Consider the following 19,685-nt stretch of genomic DNA (forward strand, 5'->3'; position numbering starts at 1 on the left):
AGCCCATTTAGCAGACTCTCTTACCCAGAGCCATTACAGTAGTGAGTCATTTAACAGACTATCTTTTCAGAGTCATTTACACTCTCTTTACAGAGCCACTACAGTAGTGAGTCATTTAGCAGACTCTCTTACCCAGAGCCACTACAGTAGTGAGTCATTTAACAGACTCTCTTACCCAGAGCCACTACAGTAGTGAGTCATTTAGCAGACTCTCTTGCCCAGAGCCACTACAGTAGTGAGTCATTTAACAGACTCTCTTACCCAGAGACACTACAGTAGTGAGTCATTTAGCATACTCTCTCATCCAGGGACACACAAGTAGTGTCATTTAACAGACTCTCTTTTCCAGAGCCACTACAGTAGTGAGTCATTTAGCAGACTCTCTTACCCAGAGCCACTACAGTAGTGAGTCATTTAGCAGACTCTCTTACCCAGAGCCACTACATTAGTGAGTCATTTAACAGACTCTCTTACCCAGAGCCACTACAGTAGTGAGTCATTTAACAGACTCTCTTACCCAGAGACACTACAGTAGTGAGTCATTTAGCATACTCTCTCATCCAGGGACACACAAGTAGTGTCATTTAACAGACTCTCTTTTCCAGAGCCACTACAGTAGTGAGTCATTTAGCAGACTCTCTTACCCAGAGCCACTACAGTAGTGAGTCATTTAATTAACAGACTCTCTTATCCAGAGCCACTACAGTAGTGAGTAATTTAATTAACAGACTCTCTTACCCAGAGACACTACAGTAGTGAGTCATTTAGCAGACTCTCTTACCCAGAGCCACTACAGTAGTGAGTCATTTAACAGACTCTCTTACCCAGAGACACTACAGTAGTGAGTCATTTAGCATACTCTCTCATCCAGGGACACACAAGTAGTGTCATTTAACAGACTCTCTTTTCCAGAGCCACTACAGTAGTGAGTCATTTAGCAGACTCTCTTGCCCAGAGCCACTACAGTAGTGAGTCATTTAACAGACTCTCTTACCCAGAGACACTACAGTAGTGAGTCATTTAGCATACTCTCTCATCCAGGGACACACAAGTAGTGTCATTTAACAGACTCTCTTTTCCAGAGCCACTACAGTAGTGAGTCATTTAGCAGACTCTCTTACCCAGAGCCACTACAGTAGTGAGTCATTTAACAGACTCTCTTACCCAGAGCCACTACAGTAGTGAGTCATTTAGCAGACTCTCTTGCCCAGAGCCACTACAGTAGTGAGTCATTTAACAGACTCTCTTACCCAGAGACACTACAGTAGTGAGTCATTTAGCATACTCTCTCATCCAGGGACACACAAGTAGTGTCATTTAACAGACTCTCTTTTCCAGAGCCACTACAGTAGTGAGTCATTTAGCAGACTCTCTTACCCAGAGCCACTACAGTAGTGAGTCATTTAACAGACTCTCTTTTCCAGAGCCACTATAGTAGTGAGTCATTTAACAGACTCTCTTTTCCAGAGCCACTACAGTAGTGAGTCATTTAACAGACTCTCTTTTCCAGAGCCACTACAGTAGTGAGTCATTTAGCAGACTCTCTTACCCAGAGCCACTACAGTAGTGAGTCATTTAACAGACTCTCTGATCCAGAGCCACTACAGTAGTGAGTCATTTAACAGACTCTCTTTTCCAGAGCCACTACAGTAGTGAGTCATTTAGCAGACTCTCTTACCCAGAGCCACTACAGTAGTGAGTCATTTAACAGACTCTCTTACCCAGAGCCACTACAGTAGTGAGTCATTTAGCAGACTCTCTCATCCAGGGACACACAAGTAGTGTCATTTAACAGACTCTCTTTTCCAGAGCCACTACAGTAGTGAGTCATTTAACAGACTCTCTTTTCCAGAGCCACTACAGTAGTGAGTCACTTAACAGACTCTCTTTTCCAGAGCCACTACAGTAGTGAGTCATTTAACAGACTCTCTTTTCCAGAGCCACTACAGTAGTGAGTGCATACGTTTTCATACTGGTCCTCCATGGAAATCAAACCCACAACCCTTGCTTTGCAAATGCCATGCTCTACCAACTGAGCCACATGGGACAATGCCTCTAGTCTGTTCAGTACAGGTTCTGAGAGTGATACTGGCCTGACGTGTCAATGGGAGAGGTTGGACATGGGTCATCAGACCATCAATGTTAATATGCACAAGTTACAGAAAGTACAAAGTGAGGTCACTGTTATTTGGAGGCCTTTTCTGCACTTCCATGAAGAAGGTCTTGCCTAAGGAGAAACAGGGAGGCCAGGTCACCACACCACACAACACAACATGTGCTGTTGTAAACTCAAGTTAAAGAATCCATGTGCTGTGTAAATTACTCAATATTCTACAAGCATGATATGAGTAAAACATGTATGTTTTTTGGAAAGCCCTAGAACTTGTAAATGAACTAGGCCTAATTATTAAGCAACAGCGTGAAAAAAACACAAACATAAACACTCCACACAAAACAAACCCATAACAACGTTGTAAAAATCCTAAAGTAGTCAGCAACCCGATATATACCCATATAACTGTTCCTCTACAGATAGCCTTTGACACCGCGGCTTTTGTTAATTAACACTTCACGTTGATATTGACCGTGGCCCTGAGCGAGGGAAGGAGTGCGGTGTTTTCTGAAGCCACAGGCAAAAAAAAAAAAAAAACTATTAGGCAATTGACAATTTCCTGAAGGGAGGTTGGGCTAATCACTCTCAAATTTCTCTCCAAAGTGTCCCATCTGGAGTGGACCTAGGTTGGATGAATTGGCGCAAGCACGCAGATTACATTGTTACACGCACACACAATGGACTAACTATCTGAGGGGGAAACTGGAACGAAAACTCAAAATCTATGCTGTGCATTTTACCACTCCAGAAGTGAGTGACGTCCTCTTGGAAAACTATTTATACCAAATATTTCAGGTAAGGAATGTGCCCGAATGACTATGTTTTGTTTGTTGCTGTTGCAGTGTATAAAGTACCGCAGAGATGTAATCGGGAGAAAAAATTGGCACATAGTCCGAAACTGTTTTCAGGCAAAGTTGGCTGGTGCAATTTTGCGCACGCGTTTATTAATGACCATGAATCAATAGCGTAGAGATTGTTTGTTTCCTTTTTTAGTTAAATAATTATAATTGTAATGACCCATAGTTCCTCGGTTCAGCACACGTATTCTTGTACTGCGTGCCACACGTCTTCTTCGTGCGTTGCATTAGGCTGAAATTATTGCACTTCACTTAGCACGGTAAATAAGCGCCTTTTATCTCCTTGGAGACTGCTATTGGGTGTTTTACACAGGTTACATTTTCTAATAGGGAATTTAATACATATTTTAAATGCTTTAAAACAACATTGTCACAGACATATACATATGCCTTCACTAAACAGTGTAGTTCTCGTTAGTTTGAACATTCATCGGGACACTAGAATTCAATCATTCGCAGTCAGTTGTAAATGTATGTATGTCAAGGCCTATTCAATAAAAACCGTAAACAGGTGTCTTGTTAAGTCTACTCTTGAAAATGTTTCATGCAACAGTAGAATTAAATTTTTCATTCATTTGATTTATTTTGCCTTAACTAGGCACGTCAGTTAAAAGAACACTTTCTTATTTACAATGAAGGCCTACCAAAAAGCATAAGGCCTCCTGCGGGGACAGGGTCTGTGATTCAAAATATAAATATAGGACGAAACGCACATCATGACAAGAGAGACAACACTACATTGAATTAATTTACTGGAAAGTTTCTGTCCAGTTTCTGTACAATGTCTTTCTGTAAGGTTTTTGTGCATCTTCCTATATAACGATCTCTGTTCTGTCTCCCTATCCCAGCAGGTATGATTCAGAGGAAGGATGTGGTTCTGTCAGTTCTAGGACAGCTTCAGGATGCTACAGAGAGCTCCGGCCTGCACGCCCTCACCAGGGTAGCCCTGGAGGTCCACCAGGTACTGACCCCCTTCACCCTGCCCTCCTCCCCTTGCCAGGAGTTCCCCGGCTGGGCGGGCATCGACGGCGTGGCCCATAGCCTGTACCCTGCTGACGCCCCCAGAGGCCTCCTGCCTCTGGTCTGTAAGGGAGAGGGGAACCTGTTGTTTGATGCAGCCAGCATGCTGCTAGTGGGGACGACTAGTCTCAGTCTGGAGCTACAGGTGAGCAGCAAGTGTTTCACATTGCATTTGAATGAAATGTGTTTTATTTGCTTCTGTGGATTTGCATTTCCAAGGCATGAAGGTTATAATTATGTCCTTTTGAATGTGGATAACTCAGAGCTAAAAAAAAAAAAAAGTAATTTTTCTGTGTTTTCAAAATATAAAATACTGTATTCTGACAACGCATTTTAGAAATATATAATTAGTTACTATACTGGTTTGTAGCCTAATCTGTATTTTGACAAGTACCGAAACATGTACTCTATTCCCTCCAGGTGCGTACAGTGGTCGACATGCTGCTGTGGAAGAGGTACTACTTGTGTGGTATGATCGACTCTAAGGTGATGCTGCAGGCAGCCAGGTTCAGCTTGTGTGCCGAGGAGTCCCAGGACATGCTCAACCTGCCCCTGTCCGTCCTCGAGGCTATATTTGACGCTGATGTCAAAGCCTCCTGCTTCTCTGGCTCCTACGCCAACATGTGGCACCTCTATGCCCTCTCCTCTGTCCTCCAGTGCAACATGTATTCTGTCTACCCCATGTACAACCTCAAGATACGACCCTACTTCAACCGCCTGATAAGACCCAGGTCCTACCCCAAAGACATGGATCCTATCACCTTGCACATTATGTGGTCTGGAGAGCTAGAGGTGGGCTCCACCAGCTCCAGATTTAGACCCATAATCTTTGTAGCGTTAGTCCAGGCTAGTGACCTCCGGATGGGCAGTCCTAACACGGAAAAGAGGGCCCCCCCTCTGTTGAAGACCCAGGAGCTTCTCAAGCAGGACTCTCGCCTGTCCTACTCCAGTCTGAAGGACAAGTACAACGTCACCAAGAGTACCTTCTACCGCTGGAGACGGCAGACACAGGAGCACCGCGAGAAATCAGCTGCCAGGTCCACGTCTATACAGCTCAATACTCTTTATCAGTCGTAGATAGTAATGACAGCGTCACGGCACTCTGGGTCATTCGCACTTTAATGGCTTGTGTTTTGTTGTGGTGTTTGTGGTGCTGTGTTTATTGTGGTGTCGTTTGGTCTGTATATTTAACCTTCTGCTGACATAGACAGATTTAATACTAATTCAATCTCTTTCTATGAAGGTACGAGGCCAAGCACTTCGTCCAGGCGTGTTATCTGAAAGGGAAACTTATGCCTCTGCACCAGTTTAAAGAGTTCTTCCCTGAGATCTCCCGGTAAATAAGATACTGAAAGCATTGTCAATACAGTTGAGATCACCACATGGCATGATGTATTTACAAAAAAAAAAAAAAAAACTTTTTTAAATGGTTAAAAAAATATCTAGATTTTTAACTTGACTTTTCTGTGCCCAGAATGCTGTAGTTATGCTACCGCTGTCTTGTATACTTCTGTTGCCTCTGAATTACCTTTCCTTTTGGGACAACAACAATGTCATTCTCTCCCAGGTCCACCTACTATGCCTGGAAGCACGAGCTGATCTCGTCCGGTGGTAGTTTCTCCACGGACGAGGTGAGTCCAGGGGACAGCACGGAGCAAGAGTCCTGGTCCTCCCCAGAGTCCAAGCCCAGGCAGGAGGAGGACAAAGAGGTAGAGCCAGACCCAGAGCAAAACGACAGCGTGGCCGGTATGTTCGGCCTGAACGACAACAATGATAAGGTGGACGGGGAACGGGCCCAGAACCTGGCGCTGATGCAGGAAGCCAAGAAAGTTCTTCAGAACTGCATCGCTATGAACACCTCGTTCCCCTTCAGGATCTTCAAGAGGAGCTTCCCAGGCATCTCCAGGTCAGTGACAAGGATTTAACTGCTATATAGCGTGGCCTTTAATCAATCATTTTCTTTTGTTCATCTCCTTCATTTTATTGATTTTACTAAGTGTGTTACAATTTTAAATGCAATTTAACACAAGTTTAATTTGAATGAATACAGATCCACCTACTACAACTGGAGAAGGGAAGCCATGCTGTTCAATAGAGGCTACAAGGCTAGGAGTAGTGAAGACAACTCTGATGTGGATAAGAGTAGTTCCACTGGTGGACTGTCCCCTATTGGGGGTACTGAGAGACATGGTCATGCTGCTGCTGTCTTCCCCAGAATGAAGATCTGTAGAAACAACCACAAAGGGTTCAGGGTGGCGTTCCTACACAGGAAGAAGCTGAGAGAAGCAGCCAAGGTGAAGGTGTGGATGTCAAGATGGCCGATGTCCAAGTTCAAAGTGAACTACCCCTCCCTGTCACTCTGTTTCTATTGGATGTGGCGCAACGGCCCAAGTCAAAACAGGAAGGAGAAAAGCACCCATCCGTCTCTGTCTCTAGAGGTGAACAGGCCTGAGAATATTATGGAAAACAACAACGCAGTAACAGAGAATGTTAACGGCGTGACGGAGAGTGAGATAAAGACGAGGGGTCTGACTCAGGACGTGACTCAGGACATGTTGTTCTTGGGGGGGGATCCAACAGAGGGTCTGAGAGGCCCTTCCACAATGACTTTTGTGACACCCGCGTTCGATGCTCCCCTCCCTTTGCCCATGTCCCCTTTGCCCCTCCCCAACCCAAACAAGATGTCTACCACCACCACCACAACAGACGACCAGATGTTTGTGATGGATCTGGTGGCCCTGGCTAACTTCAAGGCCAAGGCCAAACTGTTCCTCCAGAAACGCTTCGAGGAGAAGTCCTTCCCCACCTTCAAAGAGTTCAGGTCCTTCTTCCCCCTGACTCCCCGTTCCACCTACTATATGTGGAAGAGAGCCCTGCATCATGGAGTGCCACTGGTACATGGCTGAGAGAGAGAGGGCATGGCTGAGAGAGAGAGAGAGAGAGGGCATGGCTGAGAGAGAGCGAGAGAGGGCATGGCTGAGAGAGAGAGAGCGAGAGAGGGCATGGCTGAGAGAGAGAGAGAGAGAGAGGGCATGGCTGAGAGAGAGAGAGAGAGAGGGCATGGCTGAGAGAGAGAGAGAGAGAGAGGGCATGGCTGAGAGAGAGAGAGGGCATGGCTGAGAGAGAGAGAGAGAGGGCATGGCTGAGAGAGAGAGAGAGAGGGCATGGCTGAGAGAGAGGGCATGGCTGAGAGAGAGAGAGAGAGGGCATGGCTGAGAGAGAGAGGCATGGCTGAGAGAGAGAGAGGGCATGGCTGAGAGAGAGAGAGAGAGAGGGCATGGCTGAGAGAGAGAGAGGGCATGGCTGAGAGAGAGAGGGCATACTTTGTTACACTAGATTTAAGCAGAACGGTGCCCCTGTAACAAACTGAAATGCTCTCTTGTCTCTTCAGAATCCTAAACAATCCCTTCTCCCTCCTTCACTTCCTCAAACAGAGCCATCAGTATCATCTCACCCTCTTTAAAAATGTTGATTTTTCTTCAACTGAACACACTATTTGTTTTGGGTAGAGCACGTGGGTGAAGCCTAATGCATTGGAATTGTAGCTAAATGCATCTTTAATCTTGATTTGTCCTTCTCTCCTTGTCTGTTCCCCTCCTCCCTCCATTCCTTTACCTATCACCTTCAGCTCATGGACATTTGCATGTGTGTGAAAAGACACTGTTCCACTGGCCTCCAGGCAAAAGGCAGTTGAAAGTCACCATGATGGTCACAGTGGGGCTTTATTTAAATGACTCTTTGTTTGAGACTGGTTGTTTCTGCTTCTCTTGTCTCTCTAGTCTTGGTTTTAATCCCATCTCTCTCAGTATGATGGGTTTTATAATCCCATCTCTCTCATTATGATGGGTTTTATAATCCCATCTCTCTCATTATGATGGGTTTTCATCTCTCAGTAATGTTGGTTTTAATTTCTCTCTCGGTATTGTGTTCAACACCACTTTATTTCCATGTTCTCATTTTAGTTCGTTAAGGGTTCTCAAGGTGTGCTGTTTTTTGTTAATCCATTTGATGTCTATCTGTTCTAGAAGATTCATAGTGGTTGACCTTTTTTTATTAGATTTTGTTTAAGATGTGATGCGTTGAAAGAAGTCTTGAGTTATCGGGAAAGGCTTCAGGAATCAAGTTTCTCTTTTATTGTTTAACTCCCTTTTTTTTTCTAAGTTTTCCAAGCGTGTTCTGCAAACGTGTTCTGCAAGCGTGTTCAAACGTGTTCTGCAAACGTGTTCTGCAAGCGTGTTCTGCAAACGTGTTCTGCAAGCGTGTTCTGCAAGCGTGTTCTGCAAACGTGTTCTGCAAGCGTGTTCTGCAAACGTGTTCTGCAAACGTGTTCTGATTCTGCACGTGTTCTGCAAACACAGTGTTCTGCATTTCTTTTTGATTCCACCCACATTTTTTTTTTTTACAATTGAAGTGTTCATCCACTGCCTTGTTCAAGGGGCAGAATGACAGATTTCTACCTTGTCAGCTCTGGGATTTGATGTAGCAACCTTTCGGTTACTAGTCCAATGCTTTAACCACTAGGCTACCTGCCACCCCAATGCTACTTACAATATGAGAGGGTTCATTGGTTTTCCAGCATATGTTACAGGGTTCAAAGAGTTTTATTTTCATTGATTTGTTTACTAATGAAGGTTTACAACACTTCTGGACTCACTACCAGAACATGTACTTAGAATGTACTAATTGGCCTCATTAAGTATATATTTCTGTTGTGAATCTCTATTTTCTTGCTGATTTACCATGCTTTTTATTTTTTAACTACCAATATTTTTATCTGGTAACTATACTGTGAAGTATCTTCTTGACATGTGAAGTCTTAAACTGTGGTATGTTAGTTTTGATCAATTATGTTTTTGTCTTTTACCTTAATCTTTTTTTTTTCTCAAAACAATTTTTCTGAGTATTGACATTTTAGACTGGTGTATAACTGCCATCAAACTTAACCAAACATTTTTATATTTCAATTTCTGCATATTTATTTGTTTTGTCTGTTGGAGTGTACAACAACCATATTTTTCTTTTTTTTTTTTTTTTTAAATGTTCTTTTGTTGCTACAAGGCAGAATATCAATAAACCACCAACTCAAACTCTGCTTGTTCTTGATTGGATGACTCCTAGAGCTTCTAACTGCATTCATATACCTGGCAGCAGGTTATCTTGCTTTAGTTTAGTGTGATTTTATTCCGTTGTAGTTCATTGTCCCCCTAGCTTGAGGAGACTATGATAGACTAATCTGTTTAACAGACACAAAATACAGTGATCACAGTAGTATTGACCAATCCGCTTCGACATCAGTGGTATTGACCAATCCGCTTCGACATCAGTGGTATTGACCAATCCGCTTCGACATCAGTGGTATTGACCAATCCGCTTCGGCATCAGTGGTATTGACCAATCCGCTTCGGCATCAGTGGTATTGACCAATCCGCTTCAAGGGGGGGGGGGGTGTTCTCAATTGATGTCTTTCTCCCACTGCTATGTCAATGAGTCATAGTTTGGTTGTTCATTTTCTAAATGTCTCTTATTTTTTAACTGCTCAAAAAATCAACAGATTTTTCTCACCCATCTCATGATTTCTGAGTGGCAGAATGTAATGTGTATATCATGTCATAATTACCATTATCAAAGCTGAGGGCAGTGGACCAGTTGAATTGTGTTTATTTATTTCACCTTTATTTAACCAGGTAGGCCAGTTGAGAACACCTTTATTTAACCAGGTAGGCCAGTTGAGAACACCTTTATTTAACCAGGTAGGCCAGTTGAGAACACCTTTATTTAACCAGGTAGGTCAGTTGAGAACACGTTCTCATTTACAACTAGGACCTGGCCAAGATAAAGCAAAAGCAGTGCGACAAAAACAACAACAGAGTTACACCTGGAATAAACAAGCGTACAGTCAATAACACAATAGAAAAATATATATACAGTATGTGCAAATGGCGTGAGGAGGTAGGAATAGATAGGTTCTTCAGGTCGTATTACAGGGACACAACCATAGTGTTTCTGTTGTATTGTCTAATGGTCCAGTCGTATTACAGGGACACAACCATAGTGTTTCTGTTGTATTGTCTAATGTTCAGGTCGTATTACAGGGACACAACCATAGTGTTTCTGTTGTATTGTCTAATGGTCCAGTCGTATTACAGGGACACAACCATAGTGTTTCTGTTGTATTGTCTAATGGTCCAGTCGTATTACAGGGACACAACCATAGTGTTTCTGTTGTATTGTCTAATGTTCAGGTCGTATTACAGGGACACAACCATAGTGTTTCTGTTGTATTGTCTAATGGTCCAGTCGTATTACAGGGACACAACCATAGTGTTTCTGTTGTATTGTCTAATGGTCCAGTCGTATTACAGGGACACAACCATAGTGTTTCTGTTGTATTGTCTAATGTTCAGGTCGTATTACAGGTAGCTGACCAACAAGTGTTTGAAAACACAACCATAGTGTTTCTGTTGTATTGTCTAATGTTCAGGTCGTATTACAGGGACACAACCATAGTGTTTCTGTTGTATTGTCTAATGGTCCAGTCGTATTACAGGGACACAACCATAGTGTTTCTGTTGTATTGTCTAATGGTCCAGTCGTATTACAGGGACACAACCATAGTGTTTCTGTTGTATTGTCTAATGTTCAGGTCGTATTACAGGGACACAACCATAGTGTTTCTGTTGTATTGTCTAATGGTCCAGTCGTATTACAGGGACACAACCATAGTGTTTCTGTTGTATTGTCTAATGGTCCAGTCGTATTACAGGGACACAACCATAGTGTTTCTGTTGTATTGTCTAATGTTCAGGTCGTATTACAGGTAGCTGACCAACAAGTGTTTGAAAACACAACCATAGTGTTTCTGTTGTATTGTCTAATGTTCAGGTCGTATTACAGGGACACAACCATAGTGTTTCTGTTCTATTGTCTAATGTTCAGGTCGTATTACAGGGACACAACCATAGTGTTTCTGTTGTATTGTCTAATGGTCCAGTCGTATTACAGGGACACAACCATAGTGTTTCTGTTGTATTGTCTAATGGTCCAGTCGTATTACAGGGACACAACCATAGTGTTTCTGTTGTATTGTCTAATGTTCAGGTCGTACTACAGGTAGCCGACCAACAAGTGTTTGAAAACACAACCATAGTGTTTATTTAATTGTCTTAACGTTCAGACGAGATGGTAGTAAAGCCAAACTCAGCAACTCTGTTTACCCCCACAGGGATTTACAGTGAAATGCACAACTCAATCTTTGCCCATGATGATGACATGCCTTTTCTGCCTTTCTGTCTGCTCTACTGTACTTGTGCTAATGAAGGGAATGTCTGGCGGGGAGGGGAGGGGTGTAATTGTATGCGGGGAGGGGTGGGGGTGTAATTGTATGCATGGGGAGGGTGGGGGTGTAATTGTATGCATGGGGAGGGTGGGGGTGTAATTGTATGCATGGGGAGAGAGGTGTAAGTAGATGAGAGTTCCAGAGGTGCAGAGAGAAAGATCTGGGGCCTGGGTAGAGATGGTGGGGGAGGAAGGGGAAACCTATCCAATCTTTTTGGGAGGGAGAGACCAGATTGGGTATCAGGAGGGCCATCAGAGAACCCTACAGCCTATTCAAAGGCTCCTCGTGTTCTGTTGATCTGAACAGATTGGCCTTGTACAGTATTTTCTACTCACGTGGAAATAGCTCCGTCGTTCCCTCGGATAGCTTTCACCATCTTGTGGAGCTTCCGCTGTGGAAGGATCCCAGTTTTGGTTTTGCTTTGCCTCCTGTCCTCCGTCCTCTCCTCAACACTTTGAACATTTACATTTACATTTAAGTCATTTAGCAGACGCTCTTATCCAGAGCGACTTACAAATTGGTGCTTTCACCTTATGACAGAAAAAGGTCAAAGGTAATGGAGGAGAGGAAAACATGGAATCAAACGCATGGGCATGAAATAACTCCTCCTCCGCTGATGCGTCATAAGGAAAATTACGTTTATATCGGTGGAATCCCAAAGAAATTTGTAAATAATGAAAAGGAATTGAGCTAGTTGTGAAAGACCTTTCATAGATAAACGGATAAATACATTTTTTATTTATTCATCCGTTATTTTACCAGGTAAGTTGACTGAGAACACGTTCTCATTTGCAGCAACGACCTGGGGAATGAGCCAATTGTAAATGTGTTTCTTCTCTGAGAAAACAACAGCGGATTCAAAGACAGTGTGGCAGATTTTTAACCTACAGTGGCGAGAAAAAGTATGTGAGCCCTTTACAAATTTATACAGAAATCCAGGTAATTCTATCATCAAATGAGATCTGATCTTCATCTAGGTCACAACAATAGACAGTGTGCTTAAACTAACACGTAAATATGTTTTCATGTCTTTATTGAACACACCGTGTAAACATTCACAGTGCAGGGTGGGAAAAGTATGTGAACCCTTGGATTTAATAACTGGTTGACCCTCTTTTTGCAGCAATAACCTCAACCAAACGTTTTCTGTAGTTGCAGATTAGACCTGCACAACAGTCAGGGGGAATTTTGGAACATTCCTCTTTACAAAACTGTTTCAGTTCCACAATATTCTTGGGATGTCTGGTGTGAACCGCTCTCTTGAGGTCCACTCCAGTATTTTTCTTGTTGTTGATTTACTTCTGTGTTTTGGGTCGTTGTCCTGTTGCATCACCCAACTTCCTTTGAGCTTCATTTGGCAGACAGATGGCCTAACATTCTCCTGCAAAATGTCTTGATAAACTTGGGTATTCATTTTTCTGTCGATGATAGCAAACTGTCCAGGCCCTGAGGCTGCAAAGCAGCCCCAAAACATGAAAAAAAAAATGTATTTTTTAAAATTTATTTAACCTTTATTTAACCAGGTAGGCCAGTTGAGAACAAGTTCTCATTTACAAATGTGACCTGGCCAAGATAAAGCAAAGCAGTGCGACACAAACAACAACACAGAGTTACACATGGGATAAACAAATGTACAGTCAATAACACAATAGAAAAATCTGTATACAGTGTGTGCAAATGAAGTAAGGAGGTAAGGCAATAAATAGGCCATAGTGGCGAAGTAATTACGATATAGCAATTAACACTGGAGTGAGAGATGTACAAATACTGGTGTGCAAAAGAGCAGAAAGACTAAAACAAATACAGGGATGAGGTAGGTAGTTGGATGGGCTATTTACAGATGGGCTGTGTACAGCTGCAGCGATCGGTAAGCTGCTCTGACAGCTGATGCTTAAAGTTAGTGAGGGAAATATGTCTCCAATTTATTTTTGCAATTAGTTCCAGTCATTAGCAGCAGAGAACTGGAAGGAAAGGTGGCAAAATAGGTGTTATCTTTGGGGGTGAGATATACCTGCTGGAGCGTGTACTACGGGTGAGTGTTGTTATGGTGACCAGTGAGATATACCTGCTGGAGCGTGTACTACGGGTGAGTGTTGTTATGGTGACCAGTGAGATATACCTGCTGGAGCGTGTACTACGGGTGAGTGTTGTTATGGTGACCAGTGAGCTGAGATAAGGCGGGGCTTTACCTAGCAGGGTCTTGTAGATGACCTGCAGCCAGTGGGTTTGGCAGCGAGTATGAAGCAAGAGCCAGCCAGCAAGAGCGTACAGGTCGCAGTGGTGGGTAGTATATGAGGCTTTGGTGACAAAACGAAAGGCACTGTGATAGACTGCATCCAATTTTCCGAGTAGAGTGTTTGAGGCTATTTTGTAAATGACATCGCCGAAGTCAAGGATCGGTAGGATAGTCAGTTTTACGAGGGTATGTTTAGCAGCATGAGTGAAGGATGCTTTGTTGTGAAATAGGAAGCCTATTCTAGATTACATTTTTTGATTGGAGATGCTTAATGAGTCTGGAAGGAGAGTTTACAGTCTAGCCAGACACCTGCGTATTTGTAGTTGTTCACATATTCTAAGTCCGAACCGTCCAGATGCTCTAAGTCAGGACATCATGCTCCCTCCACCAAACTTTACCGTTGGGATGAGGTTTTAATATTGGTGTGCTGTGCCTTGTTTTTCTCCACACATAGTACTGTGTGTTCCTTCCAAACAACTCAACTGTAGTTTCATCTGTCCACAGGATATTGTTCCAGTAACACTGTGGAACATCCAGGTGCACTTTTGCCAACTTCAGACGTGCAGCAATGGTGTTTTGGACAGCAGTGGCTTTTTCCGTGGTGTCCTCCCATGAACATTCTTGTTTAGTGTTTTACGTATCGTAGACTCAACAGAGATGTTAGCATGTTCCAGAGATTTCTGTAAGTCTTTAGCAGCACGCCAGGATTCTTCCTAACCTCATTGAGCTTTCTGCGCTGTGGTCTTGAAGCCATCTTTGCAGGACAGCCACTCATAGGGAGTAGCAACAGTGCTGAACTTTCTCCATTTATAGACAATTTGTCTTTCCGTGGACTGATGAACATCCAAGGCTTTTAGAGATACTTTTGTAACCTTTTCCAGCTTTATGCAAGTCAACAATTCTTAATTTTAGATCTTCTGAGACCTCTTTTGTCCGAGGCATGGTTCACATCAGGCAATGCTTCTTGTGAATAGCAAGCTCAAATTTTGTGAGTGTTTTTTATAGGGCAGGGCAGCTCTAATCAACATCTCCGATCTCATCTCATTGATTGGACTAAAGGTTAGCTGACTACTGACTCCATTTAGCTTTTGGAGAAATCATTAGTCTAGGGGTTCACATACTTTCCCCCAACCCACACTGTGAATATTTAAATGATGTATGTATTCAATATAGACAAGAAAAATACAATTTGCGTGTTAATAGTTTAAGCAGACTGTTAGTCTATTATTGTGACTTAGATGAAGATCAGATCAAATTTTATGATGAAATATATGCAGAAATCCAGGTAATATCAAACAGGTTCACATACTTTTTTCTTGCCATTGTAGATAGTGTGTGTATGTATTGGTATGTAGGCTACGTGTGCATTTAAAACATTGTTTTGATGTAGTTTGTAAAGTGGCTGTTCCACTGGATGTCATAAGGTGAAAGCACCAATTTGTAAGTCGCTCTGGATAAGAGCGTCTGCTAAATGACTTAAATGTAAATGTTAAATGTAGTTCTGTCCTATTCTTGTCTATTAATGTTCTGTATTATATCATGTTTCATGTTGACTCCAGGAAGAGTAGCTGCTGTTTTTTTTTGTTGCAACAGCTAATGGGGGATCCTAATCAAATACCAAAGTCTTCCTGTGATAGAGAGCTGGACACACTTGAACTTCCTCGCTGGGAGGAGACTATCGAGGAGTGGTGGACTCTCTTTTTGCTTGACCTTGCAACACCTAGTAAACCACACTGCTGACACACTTCATGTACTGACCACCTTGACCAGATTGGTTTCCTTATATGTTCATGTGGTCAGGAGAAACTCCTTTTCCAAAACTTCAGTATAGGACATATAGGTAATGGCTCCAACTTGCCCTCTGATAGGCTAGGTAATTTCACCATCTTGTGTAACCTGTTCTGGTCACCATAAATGTGGAGCCTCCCCCCCAATCTTGTGTACCCCAATCTAATCATTTCTAATCACACTGTTCTCCCCCCCCCCCCAGATTATAGAGTCTGTCTGAGGTGCTAAACAGCACTTTGTTTATCTGGTTTGGCTGGGGGCTGTGGGAGTTGGAGCCTTCCTGCATTAGCATATAACAGAGTAGTGTGTGTGTGTGTGTGGCGTGCATAAACGTTTGTGTGTCTCAGACTGAGCGGTAAAGCTGTTTTCATGGATACCAATTAGCTTCTCAGTAACAAATAAAACATATGAGAACTACCATCATAAACTACAATCTCTAAATACAATACTACAGCAGTCCACTCATCAACCAACATTTTACTAGAGACAAAGAGGTACTGTATGTGCATTGTTTGTCCACTAGGGGGTAGTGATGCTCCTCATCCCACAATGATGAAGAGTGCTGGGCTGGCTGTGTAGAAAGGTGAACTCAACTCTCTGGCTGTGTGGAAAGGTGAGCTCTCGGCTCGGTCACACACACATTGATTTAGACAATTAATCAATTATCCTATTGCTTGTGGTATCGTGTTTTACCTTTGGCTGGGGTGGAAGCCTAGTGTTCCTAAATAGCTTGAAATCTCCATAAAACATTCCAGAATCTTAGTCAATATCACAGGAAAGAACAATAGAGCATGAGGGAATAGGATAGTTAGTAGTTCCAAGTCCAGAGCTTCCGGCAACGTTTCACAGTCCGGAACCTCCCGAGACGGTCCACAGACGATGCCCAGTCCGACCACGGCGTCCAGTCCCGCTCCATGGCAGGAGCCTTCCTCTGCGCCGATGTCCAGTCCAGGCACGGCGTCCAGTCCCGCTCCATGGCAGGAGCATTCCTCTGCGCCGATCTCCAGTTCAGGCACGGCGTCCAGTCCAGCTCCATGGCAGGAGCCTTCCTCTGCGCCGATGTCCAGTCCAGGCACGGCGTCCAGTCCCGCTCCATGGCAGGAGCATTCCTCTGCGCCGGTGCCCAGTCCGGGTGCGGCGTACAACCCAGCTCCATGGCCGGGGCCCTGCTCTGCGCCGATGCCCAGTCCGGGCATTGAGTTCCACCTGGCGCTCCATGGCCGGACCCGTGGTCTGAGCGGGGGCAAGTCCCGCACCAGAGGCGCCACTGACGCTAGATGCCCACCCGGACCCTCCCCTATAGAGTCAGGTTTTGCGGCCGGAGTCTGCACCTTGGGGGGGGTACTGTCACACCCTGACCATAGAGAGCCTTTTTATTCTCTATTTTGGTTAGGTCGGGTGTGACTAGGGCGGGTGATATAGTGCATTTATTTCTATGTTGGCCTGGCATGGTTCCCAATCAGAGGCAGCTGTTTATCATTGTTTCTGATTTGGGATCATATTTAGGCAGCCATTTCCCCACTGGTTTTTGTAGGGTCTTGTTTCGTTGTAGTTGCCTGTGAGCACTGCTTGGACTTCACGTTTCGTTTGCTGTTTTTTGTTTTTTTGTGAGTTTCCTTTATTTAAAACCCAAATCATGCTGCACGTTGGTCTGAGTATATTTCCAGTTCGTACTACGATCGTGACAGTATGTGTGTGTGAGCACTGTATAATACTGTGAGTCATTACTGTATGTGTGTGTCAGTACTTTATAATACTGTATTACAGATGCTATTGTAATGGATGTGAATTGGCTAGCTAGTTAGCGGTGGTGCTCGCTAATAGCGTTTCAATCGGTGAAGTCACTTGCTCTGAGACCTTGAAGTAGTGGTTCCCCTTGCTCTGCAAGGGCCACAGCTACTGTGGAGCAATGGGTAACGATGCTTCGTGGGTGTCAGTAGTTGATGTGTGCAGAGGGTCCCTGGTTCGAGCCCGGGTATGGGCGAGGGGACGGACTAAAGTTATACTGTTACACTATTCTACTTTGTTTATTAGTCTGTTGCTGCAGTGGAGGGAGGGGCTGGTGTGTTTCAGTCTGTTGCTGCAGTGGAGGGAGGGGCTGGTGTGTTTCAGTCTGTCGTTGCAGTGGAGGGAGGGGCTGGTGTGTTTCAGTCTGTTGTTGCAGTGGAGGGAGGGGCTGGTCTGTTTCAGTCTGTCGCTGCAGTGGAGGGAGGAAGCTGGTGTGTTTCAGTCTGTCGCTGCAGTGGAGGGAGGGGCTGGTGTGTTTCAGTCTGTCGCTGCAGTGGAGGGAGGGGCTGGTGTGTTTCAGTCTGTCGCTGCAGTGGAGGGGCTGGTGTGTTTCAGTCTGTCGTTGCAGTGGAGCGGCTGGTGTGTTTCAGTCTGTCGTTGCAGTGGAGGGAGGTGCTGGTGTGTTTCAGTCTGTCGTTGCAGTGGAGGGGCTGTGTGTTTCAGTCTGTCGCTGCAGTGGAGGGAGGAAGCTGGTGTGTTTCAGTCTGTCGCTGCAGTGGAGGGAGGGGCTGGTGTGTTTCAGTCTGTCGTTGCAGTGGAGGGGCTGGTGTGTTTCAGTCTGTCGCTGCAGTGGAGAGAGGAAGCTGGTGTGTTTCAGTCTGTCGTTGCAGTGGAGGGGCTGGTGTGTTTCAGTCTGTCGTTGCAGTGGAGGGAGGGGCTGGTGTGTTTCAGTCTGTCGCTGCAGTGGAGGGGCTGTGTGTTTCAGTCTGTCGCTGCAGTGGAGGGAGGAGGCTGGTGTGTTTCAGTCTGTCGCTGCAGTGGAGGGAGGGGCTGGTGTGTTTCAGTCTGTCGCTGCAGTGGAGGGGCTGGTGTGTTTCAGTCTGTCGTTGCAGTGGAGCGGCTGGTGTGTTTCAGTCTGTCGTTGCAGTGGAGGGAGGTGCTGGTGTGTTTCAGTCTGTCGTTGCAGTGGAGGGGCTGGTGTGTTTCAGTCTGTCGCTGCAGTGGAGGGGCTGGTGTGTTTCAGTCTGTCGTTGCAGTGGAGGGAGGGGCTGGTGTGTTTCAGTCTGTCGCTGCAGTGGAGGGGCTGTGTGTTTCAGTCTGTCGCTGCAGTGGAGGGAGGAAGCTGGTGTGTTTCAGTCTGTCGCTGCAGTGGAGGGAGGGGCTGGTGTGTTTCAGTCTGTCGTTGCAGTGGAGGGGCTGGTGTGTTTCAGTCTGTCGCTGCAGTGGAGAGAGGAAGCTGGTGTGTTTCAGTCTGTCGCTGCAGTGGAGAGAGGAAGCTGGTGTGTTTCAGTCTGTCGTTGCAGTGGAGGGGCTGGTGTGTTTCAGTCTGTCGTTGCAGTGGAGGGAGGGGCTGGTGTGTTTCAGTCTGTCGCTGCAGTGGAGGGGCTGTGTGTTTCAGTCTGTCGCTGCAGTGGAGGGAGGAGGCTGGTGTGTTTCAGTCTGTCGCTGCAGTGGAGGGAGGGGCTGGTGTGTTTCAGTCTGTCGCTGCAGTGGAGGGAGGAGGCTGTTAATGGCTTGTTTCTGATTTGAATAAAAATGAACTGCATGGATAATTAGGTGTCTCGTTTTACTTACTTTTCCTTATTCACTACTCCTAACATCCTTATTCACTACATCCTTGTTCACTACTCCTACCATCCTTATTCACTACTCCTAACATCCTTATTCACTACATCCTTGTTCACTACTCCTACCATCTTTATTCACTACTCCTACCATCCTTATTCACTACTCCTACCATCCTTATCCACTACTCCTAACATCCTTATTCACTACCCCTAACATCCTTATTCACTACATCCTTATCCACTACTCCTAACATCTTTATTCACTACTCCTAACATCCTCATCCACTACTCCTAACATCCTTATTCACTACATCCTTATCCACTACTCCTTACATCCTTATTCACTACTCCTAACATCTTTATTCACTAATCCTAACATCCTCATCCACTACTCCTAACATCCTTATTCACTACATCCTTATCCACTACTCCTAACATCCTTATTCACTACATCCTTATCGACTACTCCTAACATCCTTATTCACTACATCCTTATCCACTACTCCTAACATCCTTATTCACTACTCCTAACATCCTTATTCACTACATCCTTATCCACTACTCCTAACATCCTTATTCACTACATCCTTATCCACTACTCCTAACCTCCTTATTCACTACTCCTAACCTCCTTATTCACTACTCCTAACCTCCTCATTCACTACTACTAACATCCTTATCCACTACTCCAAACATCCTTATCCACTACTCCTAACATCTTTATTCACTACTCCTAACATCCTTATCCACTACTCCAAACATCCTTATCCACTACTCCTAACATCCTTATCCACTACTCCTAACATCTTTATTCACTACT

The 19,685-nt window shown here is 44.5% G+C and overlaps 1 protein-coding gene across 2 annotated transcripts; it reads left to right on the top strand.

Annotated features, from left to right (window-relative positions):
• The first annotated feature begins 2,673 nt into the window (after positions 1 to 2,673).
• On the top strand, positions 2,674 to 6,971 carry LOC115125762 (vertnin-like). 2 transcript variants are annotated; one of them, XM_029655328.2, is made up of 6 exons: positions 2,674 to 2,908; positions 3,819 to 4,135; positions 4,411 to 5,027; positions 5,234 to 5,326; positions 5,558 to 5,896; positions 6,041 to 6,971. In XM_029655328.2, the coding sequence occupies exons 2-6, from the start codon at positions 3,824 to 3,826 to the stop codon at positions 6,894 to 6,896; spliced, it is 2,217 nt and encodes a 738-aa protein (XP_029511188.2). In that variant the 5' UTR covers positions 2,674 to 2,908; positions 3,819 to 3,823; the 3' UTR covers positions 6,897 to 6,971. The 2 variants fall into 2 exon arrangements, with proteins under 2 accessions (XP_029511188.2, XP_029511187.2); XM_029655327.2 differs by having other exon boundaries at positions 3,822 to 4,135.
• Positions 6,972 to 19,685: the final 12,714 nt, after the last annotated feature.

This window comes from Oncorhynchus nerka, linkage group LG13 (assembly GCF_034236695.1).
Source record: "Oncorhynchus nerka isolate Pitt River linkage group LG13, Oner_Uvic_2.0, whole genome shotgun sequence".
Classification (NCBI taxonomy): Eukaryota; Metazoa; Chordata; class Actinopteri; order Salmoniformes; family Salmonidae; genus Oncorhynchus; species Oncorhynchus nerka.

Bases quoted from the DNA above. Each gene is read 5' to 3' on its own strand.
- LOC115125762 (XM_029655328.2), top strand. From the start codon at position 3,824: ATGATTCAGAGGAAGGATGTGGTTCTGTCAGTTCTAGGACAGCTTCAG. The intron at 5,028-5,233 runs GTCCACGTCTAT...CTTTCTATGAAG, and splicing joins CGCGAGAAATCAGCTGCCAG to GTACGAGGCCAAGCACTTCG. The intron at 5,897-6,040 runs GTCAGTGACAAG...GAATGAATACAG, and splicing joins AGCTTCCCAGGCATCTCCAG to ATCCACCTACTACAACTGGA.